At 29.8% G+C, this 17,627-nt stretch overlaps 2 protein-coding genes across 2 annotated transcripts; one reads left to right on the forward strand and one right to left on the reverse strand.

Annotated features, from left to right (window-relative positions):
* Nucleotides 1-1,954: 1,954 nt before the first annotated feature.
* Nucleotides 1,955-2,911, reverse strand: LOC145946290 (uncharacterized). The gene is made up of 3 exons (XM_083055830.1): nucleotides 2,744-2,911; nucleotides 2,388-2,523; nucleotides 1,955-2,215 (listed from the first exon to the last, which is right to left on the reverse strand). Exons 1-3 carry the CDS (start codon nucleotides 2,765-2,767, stop codon nucleotides 1,977-1,979), a joined length of 399 nt encoding a protein of 132 aa, XP_082911956.1. The 5' UTR covers nucleotides 2,768-2,911; the 3' UTR covers nucleotides 1,955-1,976.
* A 1,249-nt stretch (nucleotides 2,912-4,160) lies between these two features.
* On the forward strand, nucleotides 4,161-15,615 carry Frj (membrane bound O-acyltransferase domain containing farjavit). The gene is made up of 6 exons (XM_083055486.1): nucleotides 4,161-4,448; nucleotides 7,516-7,787; nucleotides 8,411-8,562; nucleotides 8,936-9,144; nucleotides 11,319-11,640; nucleotides 14,537-15,615. Exons 1-6 carry the CDS (start codon nucleotides 4,237-4,239, stop codon nucleotides 14,756-14,758), a joined length of 1,389 nt encoding a protein of 462 aa, XP_082911612.1. The 5' UTR covers nucleotides 4,161-4,236; the 3' UTR covers nucleotides 14,759-15,615.
* Nucleotides 15,616-17,627: the final 2,012 nt, after the last annotated feature.

The following is a 17,627-nucleotide window of genomic DNA, read 5'->3' on the forward strand; positions in this document are numbered from 1 at the left end:
TAAGTTATGAAAATTACATTTCTAGTATCCAATATGTCACGTTCACCAACATTTATTAGCTATTTATAAAGTAATAATGTTGACAACAAGACATTAAATTGATATAAACCTATAACTAGTATGAAAAAATGGGACGCGACGCATTTTTTCATCCGAGCTTTTTATTCGAGATATTCATCCGAGTTGCCTGTGTCCACGATTCGAGTTTTAGTAACTTTTTCTCGATCCGAGAACTTGGATCAAATTCTAGCATCGTGGACACAAGCCTTTATAATTATAACGCATGATTTACTAGATTTGGACCAATGAAATTATAAGATTTCTAGTAAATCATACGTTATAATTATAATGCAGCATGGAGGTAAGAAATAACAGGAGGGAGGATATACCCCCCTTGCCTGGCAAGCAGACGTAAGGGGGAAACACTAAGCGCCATATTGGTGTGGCTTATCGAAGCGCGACATTTGAAATAGTGATGAAAGCACACACAGAAAAAGGAAAAATTTATAAATAATATTTATAAATATGATATATATATATATATATCATATTTATAAATATTATTTATATATTTTTCCATATCGCTGTGCTATAGCTATAGCTATCGTTATTCTTATCGCTATCGCCTAGCATTGTGCAAGGGGCTTTAATCCAACTTTTGTTGACTATGGGTCTGAGCAGAATGACTGATTTATACTTTTAAGACAACGTTTTATGTTTGTACACACGTTTAAGATTTGAGACAAAAAACAGTATTGTGCGTTACTAAAGACAAAGATTTAAAACATAAAACGTTGTCTTAAAAGTATAAATCAGTCATTCTGCTCAGACCCATAGTCAACAAAAGTTGGATTAAAGCCCCTTGCACAATGCTAGGCGATAGCGATAAGAATAACGATAAATCAATTATTCTGCTCAGATCCTATCGCGTCGCCTTCTCACCCATAGACATATTAAATATAGACTGCGCGTTTGGTTAAAAAGCTGTTAAAACTTTAGAAAGAGACAACATGCTTTCGTAATGCATCTTTCTCTGTCTATCAAAACCTATCAATACCTTTTCATTCCCATTACTTTTTTATTCTACGATAAGCAGGCTCACTCTTTCTAAATTAAGTTTCACGGTGCCCAAACAAAGGAAAGATAGGGAACGCGCAGTCTATATTTAATATGTCTATGTTCTCACCACGCAAAACGCGTCAACGCGTCCTGTGTGCAGAAGCCCATAACGTGTCGACGTGTCCTGCGTCCTGTGTGCAGAAGCCCTGAGGGTGCCGTCACATGGGGCGTAACTTGCGTAAGCGTAACCAGCGGATCGCCAATCACCGAGTTATTCCGATAGAGCTTGACGAAGGGCTCTATCGGAATAACTCGGTGATTGGCGATCCGCTGGTTACGCTTACGCAAGTTACGCCCCATGTGACGGCACCCTGAGGGTGACGTCCTATGGAGCGTATCGCGTATCGGGCGTATCGAACTCTGTGACCAATCAGAGATGTTCCGCTGTTTTCAATACGCCAGAGTTCTGTTCCCAGTGTCCCATGGAGCGGATTACGCGGAAGCGCAACTAGCGGATCGCTAACCGCAGGACTGCTTCAACGGAATCTTTGAAAGGGTTCTATCAGAATAATCTCGTGATTGGCGATCCACTAGTTGCGCTTCCGCATAATCCGCTCCATGGGACACTGGGAACAGAACTCCGGCGTATTATACGCGCGCACACAAGCACGCATGCATCTAAAAAGTGAAGAAATCAGAAGTTTTCAGAAGCCAGTTTATAAATAATAATAAAGTAAAAGTGAAAGTATAAAAAAAATTGCTGTTGTTGTGCCTGTTGTTGGGGAGGCAACTTAAAAATGCTCATCGAGATACAACATTAGTTTTATTGAAACTCTTCCATAGGTAATATATATTAGTAACATATATTTTTATTTCTATTTTAGAAGTCTTCATAAAAATATTAATTTTCAGTATTCTTATGCATCAATGGCAATATTTCTATAATACTTCGGTATTGCGTACTCTTGGGCGTCCCGATAAAGACGAACCTGTCGAGCATAAAAAATTAGTGGCAATTTTTTTTTCAAGCCTGTCCTTTCCTTTATTGGTATACGATGATCGTATAATGCAGGTCTAGCGTACACAGCATTAATAAGCGCTTCATTATAATCGCCAATATTGCTTGCTTGGACGTCTATCGATTGATCCTTTTCAACTGTAAATATGAAATATGTATGAATATATATACATAAATAATTATGTGTACTACAACTGACTTGTGTTAAGTTGCCAATAAAATAAACAGTTAAACTTTAAACCAGTGTGAAATATGTGTATTTATTACAGAATTGACTAATACAAATAATTATTGTTCTTAAAATACTTACTAATAGATGCAACATTATTCTCGTCAATGTTTAGAAGTTGTGTTTCATTATCATAGTTTTGAAAACACGAATGTTGTGGTAAGGTAAGATGCAGTGGGCCATCGATCAGCCAACTACAATATCCACATTTAATTGGCTGTAAGAAGAAAAAAAGAACAATATAAACACAATAATTTGTAATTCATAATGAAATATATCCGTATTTATATTAAGCCGAAATAATCAGTGCAAACTAAACAAAAATATGATTCATCAAATTCTAAACTAATCTCAAAATATTATTATGAAGCACAATGTAAATACAAACAATTACAAACATTACAAAAATAATATTTCAAAATGCCATAGATACTCACAGGATTTGTATTTTCTTTGTTCATGATAATCAATTTTATAAAAGAAAACACGAAAACTATTTTCAAAACAAATTCGGCGTCTTCTTTTCGATTATGGCACTAGTAGGCACTGTGGCACCCGATTACTTTACATGCGGCGTATTCCGCGTATTACGCTACAATAATGGACTCGGCGGAACGGCGGCGTATCGAAAATGGCGGATCGTCTGCCATTGGTCGGAGTTCGATACGCTCGATACGCGCGTATCGCAATACGCGCCATGGGACGTCAGGGTGACGGCACCCTAACCACGAAAATATTATTTTTTCGGGTACGAATTTTCGAGTTTTCATCAGGATTGACTGCACCCAATCATTTTTAAACAGGTCGCAATGGGTGTGTTCAGAACACACAACAGTTGAGCAATGTTACTAGATTTTATATATTATATGGCGATATATAATGGGTGCGTTCAGCGGACTCAACAGTTGAGCAATTTTCCGATGTCATTCCATGCTGATTGGCTGGATCTTAAAGTAGGAACCAATCACGTTCGATTGCTACTTAGCAGTTGAGTCCGCTGAACGCGGCCAATATAGATTAATCTAGTAACGTTGCTCAACTGTTGTGTGTTCTGAACGCACCCAATCAAAAGCTTATATTCACATTTTATATAAGCAAAATGTCGTTAGATTTTTGATTATGGCTGTAGTTCTGGAAATATTTTGACAAAAAGATCATTTGACAGGAAAATTTCGAATAAGCTACTTTTGCTTGGTAACGGCGCGATACCTCTGACGTTAATCGAATTTCTTTATATACTTGGCAGCGCGCCGCTGCCGCGTCGCTTGATTATTATTCCCGTTATTATTAATAATAGATTTTAAGAATACAATAGATATAGATGATTATGAGAATATAAAACCAAAAACTGTAATATTGAAATGATAAAAGAACAAAGAAATATGCTCCAGTAAATTTTGACTAAAGCCCCTTGCACAATGCTAAGCGATAGCAATAGGAATAGCGATAACGATAGAAAAATATCTATTCTCTGTTCTTATTGGTGGAATAAAAAATATTTACCAATAGGAACAGAGGTTAAGCCCCTTGCACAATGCTAAGCGATAGCGATAGGAATAGCGATAGCGATAGAATAATATCTAACCTCTGTTCCTATTGGTAAATATTTTTTATTCCACCAATAAGAACAGAGAATAGATATTTTTCTATCGTTATCGCTATTCCTATCGCTATCGCTTAACATTGTGCAAGGGGCTTTAGATACTATTCTATCGCTATCGCTATTCCTATCGCTATCGCCTAGCATTGTGCAAGGGCCTTAATTTGCTGTTGCAGCACGCTGCATATGAAAAGGCACCCCAAAATTGAAGTCCCTAAAAGTAACTAGAGAGTTACTTCTAGGGACTCTATCCATAATCTGCCCGTCACTCCATATTCCATTGATATTTACTTTTCATCTTCTCTCTCGCTTATACACATTTAAATAACAATGATGTGGAACGATGTCGTGTATGTGTTGTTACTTTTACTCTCTATGGCAATCGGATGTTTTTATCGTACGATAAAAGAACCTCGTGTGAAACAATGGTTCGCGACTGTCCTTGGCTTCGCCTTAGTGATCTGTGTTTCAGGATCGTCAGTCTTACATCCAATCGTTACTACTCTTATCAACGCCATTATCATAACCAACATCTCGTGGAAGTACGAATATGTTTTCAAAATCAATATCTGTAAAATTGTTCGATGATTGCTAAATTTTAGAGTATTGTTCACTGATTCCACGAAATTTTTACGTAAGTATGTATTTCAAAAAGCAAAAACCATGTATAATTAATATTCGTTAGTCTAAATAATATTTCATTTGTATTTTATTATAGTATTAATTTGGTCTTATTTTAATTTCCCGCGAATTTCTTCGTATTTCATTTTCAAAACATTTAATATCTTGCGTGTATACAGGCGGGTGTCACATATAACTTTATACCATTTTAAATTACTCTTAAACTATTTTTATTTGTATGAAAAAAAATGTGTTAAACAAAAATTATTTATCAAGAGAAAAAGTTATATGTATTATCTTGCTTTTTTATCAGATAATGAAAATCATCTTGAGTTTTTTAAATGGATTGAATGTTTTGCTCCGAAATTTTTAAAATTTAGAACACTGAATAAAAAAGTATTAAAATATACAAGTGTTTCTTAATAAGTGAGAAGTGACGTCATTTTAACGTTTAATGGTAGGTGATCATTTTAAGCATCTCTTTTTAATCTTACAGCTATCTTAATTCTTTTGAAAACAAGGTGTTATAATAAACTTTTTTCTTATTTTACCACCATAATTTCATTCATTAACTTATTATACACACTTACATTCAGCATAATGAGAAATAAATTGAATAATTCGAGCATTATTTTGTATTTATTACATTAAAAGTTTATTTAAGAATATCTTATTAGTATAAGTATTGATTCTTTTGAGTCTAAATACTTTTTCACACAAAATGTTTGATATTCTTTCGAATTTCGAAAAAAAGCAAGGTAATGAATACAAAAAATTAGTTACAATTCTGTATATCCTTGATGTCATGCATTTCAATAAAGACAAAAAATGTCCAAAATAATTAGAAAGCACTTTAAAAACAATTTTTTGCGCTCGGCTTTTATTATTAGTCCTTTTCATGCCTAATTTTGTATTTATTCTATCATCTTTATCGATATATATTATGCTTTAAAACATTATTTATTTTACAGAAAATATCTTGTAAGTTTTACAATTATATTAAAATATAGACTAGACTAATCTTGATAGTCAATTGTATTCTTAATACGTTGTAAAATTATGAAATAAAAAATAAAATAAATTAAATAAAAAAAAAGATTTTCTTTATAAAGCATATTATTTATCGACCCAGTGAGCAATATGTTATCAAAAGAAATTCATAAAGTACTCAAGTTTAAGAGTCGGACTTCCGATAACTCCATCAAAATTATAATATTATGATATCAATAAATCCTCCAATGCGTCGATTTTAGAGGAAAGAAAGACATCACATAAACGACATCTAAAAGAATTCCACAATCTGACTTCTTTTAAATATCAAAAAAAGGTTACCGTTAAGAATTGCTATTTGTAGTATTATATTTTTACATATTTTTATATTTAAAAAAAATATAAATCTTAGTATACATTTCTTTTATAACATTTTATTAAAATTAAAACAGGTTTCAAAATGCCCATAGACTTTGAATAAAAAAAACTTTATGATTGCAACGTGCTTTTTGCAGACATAACCCAACTTCTTTGGTTGGATATAGAGGCAACATAGAACAAATAACAAAAATATATATGAAAATATATAATCTCTATTTTATGCTCAAATACATATTTAATAATATTTATAATTTAAGAAAGAAAGATTAAACGTTGATATCGAAGAACGTAAATGCTATCTCCTTGAAATTCAACTCAGAGCACGCAGTTCACACACGTATATATGTGGCTTCCCCATGTGCGGCGTTCGTAAAATAGCACGTTTGCTAGAGACTCTACAGACATCTATGAATAGACAACATAAAGAGCTCTTCTGAAAGATATCTTACAAAAAGATAACTTACTGATATCATTTTTAAGAGAAATTAATAAGGTCTTTAAAAGTTCTCTTAAAGAGCTCTTCTGAAAAATATCTTACAAAAAGATAACTTACTAATATCATTTTTGAGAAAAATTAATGAAGTTTTCAAAAAGTTCTCTTAAAGAGCTCTTCCTCTCAATAATGCTCACTGGGGAACCTTCAGTTTTCCAACTACATATATCCTGATTTTTGTTCTTGATACAAACGACAAATTCTCGGTTTACTTCGAAATTTATATTCATTCAAAGCATATTTTTGTAATGAATGAGTTAAAACGCGTTCAATTGTAACATATAATAATTATATATACACTACGCAAAACAATTAATGGAGCGCTTTAAAACTTACAAATTTTACCAATTTTTAAGAAGCCATATCTCAGCTTAGGGAGATCGTAGAACAATGTTTTTAGGCGCATTTGAACGGGTGAAGCCTCGATTTTAAGGTGGATAAGGTTACATTGTCTGACACACTAACTGATACAGAGGTGATTATGAGATCCGATAGCTCAGCTTCTAGAGCAATGTTTCTTGCGCCATTTTAAAGAGGAAGTTTATTCAAAGTCAATGTGGTGGCATTTTTGGTTCCATCCCTCCTTTTTCCATAGACAGCTACAAAATCATGAAATTTCTAGACTTTTTTCACGATTTGATTTTGGATCTCACAAGAAATATAGTTCGATGAGGCGGACAATGCAATCTTATCCATCTTAAAGTCGAGGCTTCACCCGTTCAAATGCGCCTAGAAACATTGTCCTACGATCTCCCTAAGCTGAGATATGACTTCTTCAAAATCGGTAAAATATTTGTAAGTTTTAAAGCACTCCCCTAATTATTTTGCGTAGTGTATGATGAAGAATTCTAAGATACATATTTAAGTAAAATATTTCAAAAATCGGTGAGTACAATACTCAAAATCGAACAATTAATACATGTAACTTAGTTAAGCAGTAATCTAGAATATAAAGAAGCTCCAATATACTTTTACAATACAAAAAAACATTTACATTTTAATTATCAAATTATATGTTAAGGAAAGACTGATCATTTTTTAAAATAACAGAATATAAAAACAAAATTATTTAGATTTTGAGTCCATTGAATAAATATCCATTGAGATAAATCTTGATTTTACAGAAAATGCCATCTAGTCAGCTTATATTTCTCCTTTTTTTACTTGCTGGTGACCTTCCGATTCAGTGATTATTTTGGATTACCGAATCCATCAACCCACACGAATCTCGTTGTAATGATTCTCACATTAAAGCTACCTGGATTAGCATTCGAAATCAATTCGGCGGCTACAGCGCCAGCTGATGATACTCAAGGAGCAAATTCAGACGCGTTCAAGAAAATTAATTTCATGGACGTGATACATTACAGTTTTAGTTATATGGGCGTTTTAACAGGTAAAATCTGAGAGAAATAGACGTAGATGAACTATACAGGGTGTCCTGTACAGAATATATTACAGAATAATGAGACTATATAATCAATTGGTGTAAAGAAAACGCATAATTGTTTTTAAGAAAAAATATGTTACAAAAAATAACTATGCGTTTTTTTACTAATTGATATTAATTGATTTGTCTAATTATTGTATGCATAAAAGTATTAAGGTAAGATTAACGAAAACTAAATATTTAACAAAATATTTTGTATTTTATGTCAAAAAAATACTATAAACTTCAAGCATTATAATTTGAAAAGCACTGAATGAAAAAATATACTTTATTAGTGTTTTGAAAAGCTCTCAAAATAAGCTACAAGAATATGCATTGAAAATTAGGGGTTTCCATTTAAGAAATTGAAAGTGACCTTCATGTGATCTTCATACTATCCAAGATCAAAGCAATGACATCATCTTATGTCCCCCTCAAAGTCGAAAAACTTTTGTATGAAACATTTTTCTCTACGACTGCTCCCTGTAGTTACGAGGGGTGATAAATTAAAATTGGACACTCTGTATATTTTGTTTAGAAAAATGTATTTCCAATAACAAGATAAATTATACTTTAATTTTTCTTTATAGGTCCATACTACCGTTATAGAACATACTGGGACTCTTTACATAGACCATTCTCTAATTATGCTGACCCTTGGCCACTCACTTATTACAAACTAAAACAGCTTGCAGCGTTTATTGTGCTGTTTCTAATAATGAATCATCTGTTTCCTAGTGATGTAATATTCATTACGTTTATTATATATTCACATTACAATATAAAAAGTCCAAAAATATATGATATTATAATTATATACATAATTTTATATAGAAACTGGTTAGTGATTACGTTTTACTAATAATACAAATTTTTAACTTTGCGTATCCTACTATAAATCAAAAATAATTAAAAAAGAGTGTCCAAATAAAATTATTAATTATTAATATTAATTAATAATATTAATATTAGCTATGTTTTATCTTTACAAAATTGGGTCCAGAAACTCGTCGAAATGGACACTCCTTTTTTTATTTCTAAAATGCGAATGATGATAATATATGATACAATAATAATAATAATAATTAATAAATGTATCTCTCTTTTCATTTCAGTATACGCAAATGGCAGAATTTGAAGAACTTAATTTCTTCTACAAATTTTTTTATATGTATCCCACTTTTGCTTGTTTCCGATTGAGAATGTTTATTGGTATGGGTCTGGCCGAATGCGTCTGTCAAATGTCAGGACTAGGAGCTTATCCGGTGTGCTGCCAACCTGCTCCTGGTCTGGGTCCGCGCGATTACAAAACAGTTGAGAAATTGTAAGATAACTTTTTTTTATCTCTCCCCCCCCCCCCCCCAAGCGAGAAATGATTGGTCGAATCGACGTCAATTCGATCAAATCGACGTTGATTCGACGTCGAATCGACATCGATTCGACCACCATTTCTCACTGGGCCTCCCCCCTTTTTTCTCTCTTTTATTTCTTTCTTATTTTTCTTTTTTTTGTTTTTATATTATTTTATTAACAAAAAATATTAAGGAAGTTATGCTTTTATTAACTAATTAATTTAATTTTATTATATTTATATGCAGAGGCTTCTGGATTCTCGCCGCAGCCATATGTTAGATTGTGACGTCAGAGGCCAGAAAACACACGTTAAAAATTCTTAGATGCCATTTCAAAATAAAAAAATATTTTGATGAAACAGCATTTCACAATCAGATGGCTTTAGCACACTTTCAAAATATCTCGAAAATTATTTTTTTTCCTTGACAGTCAATCAACAACCGTAAAATGATCGTAATATCAAACTTTGTCATGCAGAATGACTGCGCATGTGCAAAGACTAGACGGACTGGGCCTCATATATTATAGTCATTTTACAGCTGTTGATTGATTATAAAGGGAAAAGGATAATTTTCGAGGTATTTTAAGAGTGTGTTAAAGCTATCTGAAGTGCTGTTTCATCAAAATATCTTTTTATTTTGAATCTAAGAATTTTTAGCGTGTGTTTTCTCGCCTCTAACGTCACAATTCCAACATGGTTAGCGAGAAGCCAGGAGCCTTAAAGATAATCAAATCTTGTATAAATACGTAAATATATATTTTATTTTAAAAATTGAAATTAAAAACACTATGGCCCGTATTCTGAGCTCACATTTATCGCTGCGCCTCTAATAAATGTGCCTTTAGATGACACGATAAATATGGCGGTATTCTGAGCGCACATTTAGGGCATGTTCCGATATACACTCCCCATGTTCCGATATTACTGCCAGTACTGAAAATATATAATATACGTAACGTAAACTATAGCTTTTCAGTACTGGCAGTGTATATCGGAACATGCCCACTGCCAGTACTGAAAAGCTATAGTTTACGTTACGTATATTATATATTTTCAGTACTAGCAGTAATATCGGAACATGGGGTTAATGTCACATTTAGAGGCGCCTCGCCACTTTAGTTTAAATGCGCAACTTTTATAGTAAAAATCCTATTCTGAACCACATTTATAGCATATTTATGCCTTCTCGACCCAGTGAGAAATGGTGGTCGAATCGACGTCGATTTGGTCAAATTGACGTCGATTCGACCAATCATTTCTCGCTAGGAATAAATGTGCCAATAAATGTGCTCGAGGATATATTTATACGTACATTTATACGGATGCTCTGCAAGTTTGATTAATTTTATCACTACATGGCATACACTTGATTTCATGAATAAAATTATTATAGATCAATTTTTTGTAAATAATAAAAATTTTTTAAGTAACAAAATATTAATAATATTTGATAAATTCTAAAATTTTTTTTTAAAGTGTATAAAGTGTAATGAAGGGTGCATTTCGATCGTGGTCCGCGAGTCCCGGTAAAAAATAATTATAAAAATTTTTTTATTATATAATCATATAATGTATATAATAATATAAAATTATTATTATTATATAAATTGTTTTATCAAATTATTAAATTATATTTTATACATTTTTATATAACTTTATATTGTTATACCTATATCATTACATATAACAAATTTTTTAGCAGAACTAATCATAAATGTACCTCTAAGTTAGAGGCGCTTTATAAATGGGCGATGAGAATACGACCGACTTTAGTCATATTACTAACACATTTATCTGCGCCTCTAAATGTGGCTCTTTAAATGTGCCGATAAATGTGAGCTCAGAATATGGGCCTATATTTTTACCGTGATCATGTATGATACAAGATCTAAATGAAAACAAAAGAGAGTTTACTATGACATATACCAAATAATTATATCTGATTATAGAAATAACATTTTATTATTATTATATTATTATTATTATTTTATTATTTTATTATTATTATTATATTATATAATATATAATATTATATCTAAATTATATCATTCTCTACAATATTGCGTCTCTTTTTTAGATCTTATAAAATACAAAAATTGATTTAATAAGGAAAAATAATATGATTTAAAAATAATTTATTTTAGGTCATTTGATCATGAGAGAGCGAAAATGGAGGTACAGGATTTCGAAACAGTGCATAACATGAACGTATGGGAAGTGGAGACTTCTCCATTTATTAGACATACAATGAAGGCATGGAATACATGCATACAATATTGGATGGCTGTGTGCATTTATAAAAGATTCCCCTATAAAAGTTTAAGAACCATGGTTACAATGATTCTCTCCGCTCTGTGGCATGGTTACGCTGCAGGCTATTATTTTTGCATCTGTCAAATACCGCTCTATCTATCTTTTGAAGATATCGGTGTTAAATTTTACAATCAATATGAAGAAAACAAATTTGTAAGTTATTCATATATACACATATATATATAAGATGTTAAAAAATTAGATGGACAAATTTTTAAGGGAACTAGAAGAGTTAAAATATACAATTAAATTTTTTCGACTTACATGTTTGTTTATTGTTTAAGTCACAAACTCCTATTTCATATTATGTAGTATAAAACTAAAATCATCGTAGAAAAAAATTGTATTACCAAAAAATGTTTATTTTGAAGTCTTCTTTCTCCCTTTAAAGTTTGTCAGTCTAATTTTTTAACATCCTGTATGTATATATACATATATAATTCTAGATATAATTATATATACATATATATATATAATTATATATACATATATATATATACAGGGTGTCCGGTAATAGTCGCATCAACCGTCGTGTGCAGGTAGAGCTAGTTAAACCGAGTAGAAAAGTCCTCTACCATTTTGCGATATTCTCAATAATAAGAGAGATATTAATTAATAAAGATCGGCCAGTTCGCGTGACGACGGCGAGAAGAGACAGCCCAGTTTTATGTCGTTACTAAGCATGCGGCGAAAAGAAACAGTATAATGTTACACGGTTGCTAAACGCGCGATGAAGCGGGGAGGAGCGCTTTACAAAAGACAGTAACTCCATACGAGTAGCGCTAACTCTGGACCCCAGAGTGGGCTGTCTCTTCTCGCCGCACGCTTATCATCGCGCGAATTGGCTGATTTTCTTTAATTTATTTCTCTCTTATTATTGAGAATATCGCAAAATGGTAGAGGACTTTTCTACTCGGTTTAACTAGCTCTACCTGCACACGACGGTTGATGCGACTATTACCGGACACCCTGTATATATTATATATAATTCTAGATATAATTATACATATATGTATATAGATATAGATAATTCGAAAATTCGAAAGTCGATTTGATGTGGAATGATCTATATACAGGGTGTTGCTAAATAAATACGAAAAATTTTAGGAAATGATACTTTTGTCGAAAAGTAATTAAAGATTTTCATATAAACATATACTCCTCCTTATCTATATCCCTCCCTGAGAAGTTACACTTCTTCAAAAAGGGAGGTAAAAATTAGGTTTATAATTTTTTCCTCAAATTTTGGACAAGTTAAAAAAATTAAATTTAGTGGATATTTTCCACTAGTAAAAAGGATATTTATTAATATTTTTTTTAATCTTTCCGTATCATTAATAAGGGAATGAAACTAACAATTCCTATTCAATTTTTTATTGGAACTTTTTAACGAACCAGAATATAAACATTTAAAAATATGTGTTAGAAAGCTTGATTCCTTTAGAAACTTTTTTATTTGTTTTATTTTTTTCGTAAAATCAATAGTTTTCAAGAAAAAAATAACTTTTTAATTTTTACCTTTTCCTTTGGAGAAGTGTAACTCCTTAGGAAGAAATATAGGAATACATGTTTATATGAAAAACCCTCCTTAATTTTCGTCAAAGAATCATCTAAAATTTTTCGCACTTATTTAAATAAAAACACCCTGTATATATTGAATTAATTATATTATATCAAAATGACGTCATTTTAACATTTAATGATGTCAATTTGCTACTTAGGATATTGAATTAACATAAATCATCTTATATTTTATTAAAAACTTAAACAAAAGTTTAGGTTTAGGTTCTTGTTTCCTTATTGAAACCATTTTGATATCAGAAATAAGAAATTAAGCATGTGTGTAGGCATAAGATCATGATTTTTGTAAAATACATTAAAATGAATTAGTTTCTCGATATATTGTCACTCATATTTGATAATATATAGATGGTTATAGAAGTTCCGAAAACTTATTTATTAACTACAAAGAAATTTCTTTGAAACTAACGCCATCCGTCTCTTTATTAATCTGGGAAATTAAAATTCATGATATTTACTCTTTATTATTCTGCATTAGTATAAATACATATATAGTCGTTTGCATGTTATATAATTCTAGTAAAAATAGATCTCATAATAATTTCAAGATCAAGAGATTACATATAGATTATATTATTAATTCATGAATTAAAAGAAAAGAGTATTTTAAACACAAAAAACCAATTTATTTTACAAAAAATGCAAGTGATTTCTTATTTCTATATAATGTCATATAATTCAATATGACATCAATGAGGATCTAAAAGAATCTTAAATTTATTATAGTTTTTTACTATTATCTTGCATAATTATATAGTATTGTAATAGTACTTGTGTTATCAAAATTTTTCAAAATAGTAAAAGAAATTTTTTAAAGATGATTTAAAGATTTTTTTATAGAAGACTTGACCGCGGCCATGTTAGATTGTGACGTCAGAGGCGAGAAAGTACACGCTGAAAATTCTTAGATGTCATTTTTAAATGAAAATATATTTCGATAAAACACTACTTCAGATGGCTTTAGCACACTTTTAAAATACTTCGAAAACTATTTTTTTCCCTTGACAGTCAATCAACAACCATAAAATAATTGAAACATTAGACTTTGTGTTATGCGGAATGACTGCGCATGTGCAAGATTATACGGATCAGGCCTCATATATCACAGTCATTTTATAACTGTTGATTGATTATAAAGGGAAAAGAATAGTTTTCGAGGTATTTTAAGAGTGTGCTAAAGCCATCTAAAGTGCTGTTTCATCGAAATATTTTTTTATTTCGAAATGGCATCTAAGAATTATTTTTAGCGTGTTTTTTCACCTCTGACGTCACACAAGTCCAACATGGTCGGTGAGGAGCCAGGAGTATTTATAGATATTGCAATGTTATAATAGCATACTTTCATAAATCTTTTATATTGAAAAGAAATTTATAAATATTTCTAAATAAAAAAAAATTTTTCTAAAGCGATATATTTTCGATCACAATACAATTAATATACTGATGCTATTCTCCCAATGAAATATAGGGTAAGAAAGCTTGGGGATTCTTCCTTTGGTGGTCAAAACTCACGTGCATGGCATATCTTGGCGTGCCCTTCCAACTGCTGCGCTTCCAAGAAATAATACACTTTTACAAGAGTCTGTATTTCTCCGGACATATCTTAGGACTTGGGTTTTACCTGTTCGTACGAATTCTGAAGACTTATCTTCTTAAACAACGTCAAACAGAAGAGCAGAAGAACAAATAATTTTTTTCATTCTTTATTATTTTAAAAGTTCATCAACTTCAAAACGGAGGTTTATATACACCAATATAAAATAAAATATAGAATATTTTGAGATTTACTTTACCATATACTATGGTCCATACTCTCGATCTTCTTTTATCGATAAAATATTATATTTTTAACTTTATATTTTTAACCACTGATACGCTTAATGGAACTTTTAAATTTGACATATTTTTCAATTATTAATTTTTCAATAGATACATTATTTTTCTTTTTTGTATGATTTTCTAGTATTCTTCCTCTATAAACAATAATCTTTTGCAAGATTAAATATGCATTTTGTTTGTATATAAAATAACACTTTAATATAAGACATTCTCTGATTACTGTCATATTGAATTATGATATCAAACGCGAAAAGTCATATAAATTTTCTCTTTAAATATAAATTAGTATTTTTGTATACTATTACTTATGCGTTTGATAATGTAAGTCAAAAAAATATACCAAAAATATATTTTTTCTATAATTGAGCACTAATTTCGACATGTTTTGCAATAAAAAGATTTACATAATTTTTTAGATCCAATATATCATAATTTAATATAGCTGCAATAAGCAAACAGAAGTCTTAATTGAAAATGGATAGATTATTATTATAATTTGTGGATTATGTATGATGAATACATTATATGCAGCAAACAGTAATTTTCTCGATGATAATAAGTTTAATATAAAGCTGTGTCATAAGAGATTAGACGATAAATTTTCGTCTAATATCTCTATGTTTTTATTTCTTATTATCTCTATATTTTATTTTTTGTTATACAATCTTCTATATATTGTAATTTTTATTACCGATTAATCATGTATTTTTTCTGAATTCATTTATGTAATATATATATATATAGATTTTATATACACGTATATATATATATATGTATATAAAATCGTAACAAAATATATATATATATATATATATATATATATATATATATTACTTTTGTTACGTTTATGATGAAGGAAAAGAATTGAGAATACATTGTACAATCTATAAACTTAATGATATTAATGATTTCAATTATGATGAACAAATGATTCAATGATGTCTTATTAGGCATAAGCATATAGGAGTGAATTCTTCCTATAATTTTATTTTTTATTTTATATACATTTCTTAGGTATTAAGAGTTTCCAGAATACAAATAATTCTATATTATATAAAGATGTTGGATAAAGAAAAGAAAAACTATATATAAAAAATATTATATATAAAATTTATATTATAGTGTATATGTATAAATATATATACTCGTATATAAAAAAATATTAGGATATTTATAAATAAAATATTTAGAAAGCTATGTTTTAAATTCTCAAACAATTTTTTTTCAAGATAAAAAAAATTATTTTTCATATAGTTTTTATAAAGTATGATCAACAATTATTGATTTATTATTATTATATATTTTGATGGATATAAATATATTGAATGTTGAAAGAATATTACAAGTACAAATTCGAGTACTACATGTTAATTGATATCTTCTATATTTCAGAATTCAATTATAGAATTTTTTTATATTGAAGGACGGAGGGATCAAAGAAAACGTGATACATATATTGGGTAACCAAAAAAGTTTGTGCATAGGTCACTGCAAGAAATTATTTTATGTTGTAGTGGTTTTGCAAAGCGCAATTTTATGTGCGTCATAAAGCACATATATGTATCAATTAATCAGTGTACTTTGACTTTTGGTGTCTTTTTTTGGGGGGTGTGAATTTGAAGTTTTCTAAAATGTCCAGTTGAATCTGGCGTAATTCTTGGGCTTGTTTGCTTTATAAATTTCAACTTGGTTCAATAGCTGCAAAAGTCTATCGTAAGATATATATAGTATTTGGAGAAAAAAACGTATTAGACAATCACATTTAAAATAGACAATTTCGGAATAAAATAGAGATTGAAGCAGAGATTAATTCTAGACGTTTTATAAAAATGGAATTTATAAATGTATCTCGTTAGGAAAGGGTTATTGATTGTGAAGGTGATTATTTTAATGAATAAAACATGAAAATTTCTGTACTTGTTTAAAAAAAATTAATTTTTAATATAAAAAATTCGTACGAACTTTTTTGGTTACCTAATATTATTAGCATTAGAATATAAATTAAGATTAATAAAGTTTATTTTCTCTCCTTTTGAAGATTTTATTGAATACCTCGCATCTCTATAAAAAAAATCCACTGTTATATATGTTATTCTTATGTAATAAAATGAAAATAAATGTCGACATTAATTTACATCTCTCTGGCTTACATTATCTTTTTGACATATATTATAGAGGATACATTTATTAATACATGTTTAAAATGTATTATTGAGATTAGACTCTTTATAACATATGTTAAAAGAAAAATAATCTGTAAGAGATGTAAGTTAATGTTAACATTTACTTTTAAAATCTTTATGTCACTCTATTCTAAAATATCTTGCATATAAAAATACTTACATTAATTCATCACTTACTTGTAAGTAGACAAGTTAACATTTATACCTGAAAAGAAAGACACAAAAGAAAAAGTGGAAGGAAAATTTCCAAGAAATTAGGTCTCCATTTCGTCTCTTCAGTCGATGTGGCGCTATAGAAATTAAATCTTTCACAATCGACCGAATGTATGTTATTTGTTCAGGAAGAAATATCAACTATCTCAACTATTAACTCTTTGTCTTTCAATTTAATCTAGTTTAAAATTGCTTTTGTATGTATTTTAAACCCTTAAATATCAACTATCTCAACCATTAACTATGTCTTTCAATTAATCTAATTTAAAATTGTTTTGTATGTATTTTAAACTCTTTTTAAATTTGATTCCTGATCGACAGTAT

The sequence above is a fragment of the Prenolepis imparis genome, unplaced genomic scaffold, assembly GCF_030444845.1.
Source record: "Prenolepis imparis isolate NDT839.2.m4 unplaced genomic scaffold, iyPreImpa1.0 SCAF_15, whole genome shotgun sequence".
Lineage (NCBI taxonomy): Eukaryota > Metazoa > Arthropoda > Insecta > Hymenoptera > Formicidae > Prenolepis > Prenolepis imparis.

Bases quoted from the DNA above. Each gene is read 5' to 3' on its own strand.
- LOC145946290 (XM_083055830.1), bottom strand. From the start codon at position 2,767: ATGAACAAAGAAAATACAAATCCT. The intron at 2,524-2,743 runs GTGAGTATCTAT...TTCTTCTTACAG, and splicing joins ACAAAGAAAATACAAATCCT to CCAATTAAATGTGGATATTG. The intron at 2,216-2,387 runs GTAAGTATTTTA...TCATATTTACAG, and splicing joins GAATAATGTTGCATCTATTA to TTGAAAAGGATCAATCGATA.
- Frj (XM_083055486.1), top strand. From the start codon at position 4,237: ATGATGTGGAACGATGTCGTGTATGTGTTGTTACTTTTACTCTCTATG. The intron at 4,449-7,515 runs GTACGAATATGT...TTGATTTTACAG, and splicing joins ATAACCAACATCTCGTGGAA to AAAATGCCATCTAGTCAGCT. The intron at 9,145-11,318 runs GTAAGATAACTT...AATTTATTTTAG, and splicing joins TACAAAACAGTTGAGAAATT to GTCATTTGATCATGAGAGAG.